Source organism: Alosa sapidissima, chromosome 11 (assembly GCF_018492685.1).
Source record: "Alosa sapidissima isolate fAloSap1 chromosome 11, fAloSap1.pri, whole genome shotgun sequence".
NCBI classification, from domain to species: Eukaryota; Metazoa; Chordata; class Actinopteri; order Clupeiformes; family Clupeidae; genus Alosa; species Alosa sapidissima.
In genome coordinates, this window is record NC_055967.1 from 14901684 (window position 1) to 14909183 (window position 7500).

Consider the following 7500-nt stretch of genomic DNA (forward strand, 5'->3'; position numbering starts at 1 on the left):
AATAGAAAGTTGAGAAAGATGAAAAGCTAGCTGGTGTTACCTGCGGCGGAGGCCAGCTGCAGGGGGGTGTCTGTGTAGTTCTCCATGCCATCCTGCAAAGAGCCCTCCACATTGGCACCGGCATCCAGCAGGAGCTGACAGAGAGGAAGGGGGTTTACTGACTGACTCATGATTTATTAATGATCATCAATTGCTGTAGTTATAAGGGTTAAATGCCTTTACTTACCTCAGAATACCCAACCATTAACACCATCACAGACAAATCTAAAGGCCTCAGTATGCTTGCTATCGGTTTCAGAGCAGTTAGTGTACAGTGTACAGAACACAAGTGACCAACAGTACCCAGTTTCCATGTTTCATTTGGAATTCAGAATTTTCAGGAACATTTTAGTGAACATTCACTTGTGGTTAGAGAGCGTGAGGATCCAATTGAATGGTGATATTAGTAACGTGTAGCTATATTCATTTAGAAGAGAAGTGTATTTATTTTATTACACCACCTAATTAGTTAGATGAGTTAATACATTCAACCCAAGATCACATGTGGTGGGAGGTCATATTCTATATCTAATTCTTTATCAAGAGCTGTCAACAACTGGCAACACTAACTGGTGACTACAGTTACACAGTAACACAGGTACAGCTTAAACATGGGATACACTGGGTATGTGAGGACCAGCAAGCGGATGAAGAGGAGGATGATGATGAAGATGACGGGTGCTACATGCAATTAGATTATTCAGTTGATTTTTTATTTTTTTTTATTTTAGGGTTATGGGCATGCCCTTGTCTGTGGTTCTTACAGGTTGGTGTTAAAGGAAAGGGGAGAAAGAGAGAAGAAAGAGACAGATGGACAGGGAGAGAGAGAGAGAGAGAGAGAGAGAGAGAGAGAGAGGGAGGTGACTACCTGGACAACAGGGACATGTCCTTGTAGGACGGCGAATGTGAGCGGGGTCCCCTGCCGAGTTTCGGGGAAGACTGAGGGGTGCTTGTGTATCGTGTTTGGCACCTGGGGATCAGAGGAGAGGGGGATGGGAAGGACACACACACAGACACAAACACACACACACAGTGGTGAGGAGCACTGGACACAGGGGGAGGTGGGGAGCCCAGGGACGACCAGAGGACGACCAGAGTCGGGCCCTTAGCAGAGCCAGACTGGAGCCACAGCTAGGAGGACACCATACAAATATTTACCTGCAGAGTGTATACTAGCTACATTGCATGGTTTTATATGTAACCTGTAGAGTGTATACTAGCTACATGGCATGGTTTTATATGTAACCTGCAGAGTGTATACTAGCTACATGGCATGGTTTTATATGTAACCTGCAGAGTGTATACTAACTACATGGCATGGTTTTATATGTAACCTGCAGAGTGTATACTAGCTACATGGCATGGTTTTATATGTAACCTGCAGAGTGTATACTAGCTACATGGCATGGTTTTATATGTAACCTGCAGAGTGTATACTAGCTACATGGCATGGTTTTATATGTAACCTGCAGAGTGTATACTATCTACATGGCATGGTTTTATATGTAACCTGCAGAGTGTATACTATCTACATGGCATGGTTTTATATGTAACCTGCGTTGTGTTGACCATGTGACTCAGACCTGCATTTGCCCCAATTTCGCAACTTGCAGCATCTCAGATTGAGAGGTAAGCATGCTAGCAAGGGAGCTAAAGGTTGCCAGCAGCACCTCTCACTAGCACGTCAAGCTGAGCGATGAACTTGGTTCAACTTTCAAAGCGCAACGCAAGCGTATTCAATTGTCAGTTTAGGCAAACCATTTGTGTTACTTAGGAACGAGATAGAACTTATTATGGCCCGCTTACTGCAGGCTAATGTAATTCCAATGTAAATTTCCTTCTTCCTTCTCTACGTAGTGTCTCACTCCTTCAGCTTGAAATTTTCTCCTGTCTTCCATCTGGCCTGATTCTTAACTTAGCATCGCCTGTCTTCTTAAAATCATTGCCTGTCTCCTCCTCCTTCATTTTGTCTCTATTTCTTCAACACACTCTGCTTCAAAAGCAGCCCTTCCCTCTTTTCTTTTCCTAATCCTCCAAACAGGTGACGCTGGTCTGCCATCTCTCCCTCTCCCAGGTCAGACAGGTGTTGCGGGCGCGAAGCGGCAGACACCTGCTGATGATGGGAGCTGAGACGTAAAGTCTCCCATGAGCTCTGAGAATAATCACCACGTCGTCTCTGATCCTCCCCCACCCACCCGGGGCGAGGACGCTAGCCACACGCCTAAAATGCGCAAAATTGCTCTGGTAAGAACCGGTTCTTAACCAAAAAAAAACAACAAAAAATCCTTTTGTGTTCCAGGGATTTTTTTGTGCCTAATTGCTTTCACACCCATCATAGTGTACATGGATTGACAAACAATGGCGCACAGTGAAACGCAAGGTTAATGAGAGAGGAGGAGCGGGGACAATGAGGCTCAGTTCCAGCAGGCGCGCCGCTTCTCTCACTCTCTGAATGGGCACGCAGGAGCTATGCAGGATGGAGAGAACACACGACACACTACAACACCACATTACACAACACCGCACACAAGGTCACCAATGGGGTCAGGGTGGGCAGACTGGGCACCTGGGAAGCAAACCTGGCATCCAGAGTGTATGCAGTATAACAGATTTAGCATTGCTTTGAGACTACTGTATGTTCATTTGTGTGTGAGTGTGTGTGCATCAGTAGATTTGTGTGTAGTGTCGTGACTATGCCGTGACTAGTGTGTGTATGTGACTATGCATGTCTGAGTTTGCATATGCATTCATGTGTGCAAGTGTATATGTGACTTGTTCTGTATTGTACAGTATGTACTATTATATGTATGTGTATGTGTATGTGTATGTGTATGTGTGTGTGTGTGTGTGTGTGTGTGTGTGTGTGTGTGTGTGTGTGTGTGTGTGTGTGTGTGTCCACGTTTTAGGTGACTGACCTCGCTGTTGATGTCAGCTCCAGCATCCAGCAGCATCTGCACCATGGCTTCGTCCCCACGCACACACGCATACATCAGAGGGGTCATTCCCTAGGCAACGGCACACAGAGAGAGAACTCTTTAACACACATACACACACACACACACATCTTCAGGTCTTAGTTACAACAGAAAGAAGAACAACAGCAGCTGTGTGTGGGTAGCTGTGAAAGGAGTCACAGCCATTAAAGATGAAAGATGGTTGTGAGAGATAGTGAGAAAAAAACAACACTGAGAGAAAGAAATCAAGTGTATGTTTTCTTTTGTTTCGTATGTTCTGTTTCATTTGAAAATAAAAACAGATTCTCATGTTGGCCTGAGATTTATGTGCAGTGATCGTGTGAATGTGAAAGGACTGCAAGGACACACAGATCTCTGCAGCCAAGAGTTTGTGAAATCAACATCTGAATAAGGATGGAAAATCAGATATGAAGACTGTGGTTGAGACTGAGATTGAGAAACACACATTATCTGCCAAAAAACTAGGTTCAAACGTGCAATGACACTGAGAGCATGTGGGTGGTGACTCTGTGTGTGTGTGTGTGTGTGTGTGTGTGTGTGTGTGTGTGTCCTCATCAGCTGAATGCTAAGCTGGGAGTGGTCTCTGATTTAAAGTATGGTTAACCATTAAACGTCCTGTCTGAGTCTGGCTCCCCAAAAAGCTGCAGTGTTGAGTGAGAGGCTCTAAAGCCTTGGCTGGATTTGGTGTGGGTGTGGAAGGAGTGTCAAAACTGGGTCGCGATGAACATGTAGGATTCTTTCTCTCTTTTCTGTTCCAGTGCAGTCGATGGTTTGTAGGGGTGTGTGTGCCAGTGTGCCTCTGTGCCTGTGTCAGTTTGACATGTTTGTGCCGCCAAAATGAGGCTACCGCCTCCTCCTCTCCCCAAAGTGGAGCCGAGCAGCTTGGATTGTTTTTGCAAGCTCAATAATGTAGACGAACCCACCGTAAGCAAGCCTGTGACCTCAACACACAAGCCCAACCACTCTATGTCTGGTAATACCTAAATCTGTATCCATATCTAAATATAGGTGTCTGCCTACACGTGACATATGTCACAATTCTATGTGTGAATGCATTGTGACTCACACCTGTATGTGTATACCCATGACAGCATATGGAAGTGACTGTATGAAGCTCATCACACCTTTAGTATGTGTCAATATAAACCTGTATGTGCATGTGTGAGTGTTAGTGTGTGTGTGTGTGTGTGTGTGTGTTTTTACATGTGTGAGTGTATGCTTGTGTACGCATCCTCACCTGTTCACTCATGCTGTTGATGCCGTCTGGTCCCAGCAGGTTGACGGCCTGCTTGACCAGGTCGGTGCGTCCGCAGTTGAGCATGCGGAAGCCCAGGTCCTGAAGAAACTTGGCCTCAGTGGACGCGGCGTCCAGCTTACGGGAGGCACAGAAACAGTCATCTGTCCTGCAGGACGCACACACACACACACACACACACACACACACGCACACACACACACACACACACAGGTGCCACAAGGAGGGTGAGCGAAGGGCTCCACCAGTGGCATCTAAACAAACACTCGACGGTGGAATTCATAACACCATCATAAATAAGTTACGAGCTTCTTTTCCTCTCGGAAGATTCATGGAGATTACTGCAGCTATTTTATGGTTTGGCAGTCCTCAGGGGAGTGTGAGTGAGTGTGTAGATGTCTGTGTGTGTGTGTATGTGTGTGTGTGTGTTGAAGTGTCTGGAGTGAGTGTGTTTTGAGAGTGAAAGTGTGTGTTGTTTGAAATGGAGCAGACGGGCCTGTGGAGCTGGGGGAGTGAATCATCCGAGCTTCCTGTCCACCGCTGGCTCCAGGCGGCCGCGCTGCATCGCTCCCCTCCCCTCTCCGCTCCTCTCCGCTGCTCTCCGCTGCTCTCCGCTGCTCTCCCCTATAGAGGTCTGGAGCTGGGGGTGCCAGGCAGGCAGGACGAGCGGAGAGCATCTGTCTTCTCACTGTGGAATCCGGAGGACTTGGGGAGTGGGAGTGCTTGGAGTGTCTACAGCATGGGTGTCCAGCTGTTGTAAGTATGTATGTGTGTACGTGTACGTGTATGTGTACGTGTGTGTGTGTGTGTGTGTGTGTGTGTGTGTGTGTGTGTGTGTGTGTGTGTGTGTGTGTGTGTGTGTGAATGTGTGTGTGTGTGTGTGTGTGTGTGTGTGTGTGTGTGTGTGTGTGTGTGTGTGTGTGTGTAAATGCTCTTACAGATGTGTTGTAGACAGATTTGAGCTTTGAGTCTGTGCACGTATAGGATCTGAGTGTACTTTAAGGATTTGTGCTTTGAGCCCATGTTTGCCTCAAGTATGCGTATGCGTGTGGATTGTGTGTATGTGGAGGGATCAAGGTGTGCATGTGTGTGCAGTAAGTGTGTGCATGGCTTGGTAGGATCTGCAGCAAGCATGTGTGAGGAGTGTGTATGTGGTGTAAGATGTTCGATAAAATATTGTCTCTTACCTGCTGCATGAAAATGAAAATGAATTGAAATATAATATGATTTGTGAGTATGAGTACTGACTGATCTACATGTTTCCTGACCGTAAACGTGTAAGTGTACGATGTGTGTGTGCGTGTGTGTGTGTGTATGTGTATGTGTATGTGTGTGTGTGTGTGTGTGTGTGTGTGTGTGTGTGTGCATGAGTACCTCAGCTGTCGTGGTTCACAGTCTGTGCCGGGCAGGAGCAGGCGTGCGGCCTGTCTGACGTCATCGCTGTCCACGGAGAAGCTGCGGCGGTGCTCGGCGTGTGCCACGGCGACGCGGATCCACTCCATCAGCGGCGGCAGCACCACGTACGGCCTGCAGGGGGAGACACACTCTCAGCATGGCACATCCACTCACTGGGGCACCCCGCAGCCATCCGCAGCTCCCCTCCCCTCCTCTCCCCTCCTCTCCTCTCCTCTCTCATTTCTCCTCTAACTTCTCCTCCTTTCCTCACATCCCCTCATCCCTGCAGACCTATCCCCTTACCGCCCCTCACCTCTCCTAATCTTTCAGTGATTGCACTCCTCCTCCTCCCTCTCCTCCAATCTCTCCATCTCTCCTCTCCACTCATCTCCTCGCTCCATCATCTCCTCCCACAGGCACCTCCTAATCACTTCTCTCCTCTCCTCCATCTCTGCGCTGACCTCCTGGCTCTGCTTCTCATTCCAGCGCAAAACTCTGCTCACAAAACTCTTCCCCCGTTCCTCACGTCTGCACACCTGTTCCCTCTCCTTCCCTCGCTCTCCTCCTCTCCCAGGTACTTAACTCTTCACCTCTTCTTTCCTGGCAGTTCTCTTCTCTCCTTTCTTTTCTCTCTCCACAGCTCCTGACCTCACTTCCTCACCTCTCCGTCACTATTCTTATTGTTCCTCTCTTTTTTCCTCCAACTCTTCCACAGCTCTGCAGTTCATCACTCTCTCTCTCTCTCTCTCTCCTGCTTGGCTGTTAGCAGCTGTTTCTCATTACAGCAGCGGCAGTGCAGTGGTGGCATGTAGCGCATAGAGAGAGAGAGGGGGCAGATGGGGGAGGAGGAGGAGGAAGAGAAGAGGAGGAGAGGAGATGGAGGGAGGACTCCGACTCATATAGCCCCGGACTGGGCGACATTTGAAATCCGCTCAGAAGGGGAATTCCGCACGGCCAGGAACGAGCAGCAGCCAGCAAGGAGACATAGACATCCCACACAGCGCCGCAGATTTACTCAGCCAGCGCCTGAGCGTTTGAAATGCCGGAGCGCCGTGCCTCACACGCCCCGGCCTCAGCAGAGCACAATCCAAACACGACAAGCTCCAGCCTCCAAGCAGCCTGGAAACTCTACAGTCAGAATGGCCAGGAGCCGGGGCTTTCAGCATTACTCATGAGGCAGACACTATTTGGGCTTCATGGTGGTCTTCTCCATTTCTGGAACAGCTTTGTTCCAATTATCTAAGTATCATTAATATTGTAGTCATCATCAGCACAGCTAGTGTGAGTGGTGGACACACTGCTGGTGCACACACTGCTGTGATATTCTATGTCTTCTCAGCAGCTATGTTGTGCTACGCAGTTCAACTCCATGCTCAACTCCATGGGCATTCATGTGAAATGTTGCCATGTACATTAGCTTAACTCTGGTACAATGCATCAAATGGCCACATTTAAGCTTAAAATTGTACATGGTCCCCAACAAATAAGATAAAAGATAATAAAAAATAAATAAAAAATCTTACAAAAACATAACACTCTAATGTGTGCTGATTGTTCCCTGTTCTACTGTGCTGTGTATCTGAGTGCGGTATGAAGTTGTGTGGTGATGGTCCTTACCTCTCGGTGTGCAGTGTGACTTTGGAGGGCTCGATGTTGGGGTTCTCCCACTCCATCTGGGGGCAGTGCATGAAGTAGCAGAGTGTGTACAGGGCCTCGGGCTCCCAGTGGACTGAGGACGGACGCTGGTGGCCAGGGGTGCCGTTGCTGTGGTTCTTCACGTGCAGAGGCTGCAGGTGGTGCATTGCCCGCGACACCAGCTCACCTGTCAGATCACCC

At 48.3% G+C, this 7500-nt stretch overlaps 1 protein-coding gene across 2 annotated transcripts in view; it reads right to left on the reverse strand.

The window, feature by feature from the left end:
- The window catches only part of btbd11b (BTB (POZ) domain containing 11b), a 65600-nt gene that overhangs the window by 10566 nt on the left and 47534 nt on the right, over positions 1-7500 (reverse strand). Inside the window, exons 3-8 of one of the 2 annotated variants that reach the window (XM_042110759.1) lie at positions 7282-7486; positions 5644-5796; positions 4252-4417; positions 2955-3044; positions 908-1009; positions 41-134 (exon numbers count right to left, since the gene is read on the reverse strand). In XM_042110759.1, coding sequence (XP_041966693.1) covers positions 41-134; positions 908-1009; positions 2955-3044; positions 4252-4417; positions 5644-5796; positions 7282-7486 — 810 coding nt within the window. The remainder of the gene's footprint in view (positions 1-40; positions 135-907; positions 1010-2954; positions 3045-4251; positions 4418-5643; positions 5797-7281; positions 7487-7500) is intronic. The other variant, XM_042110760.1, reaches the window with a different exon arrangement.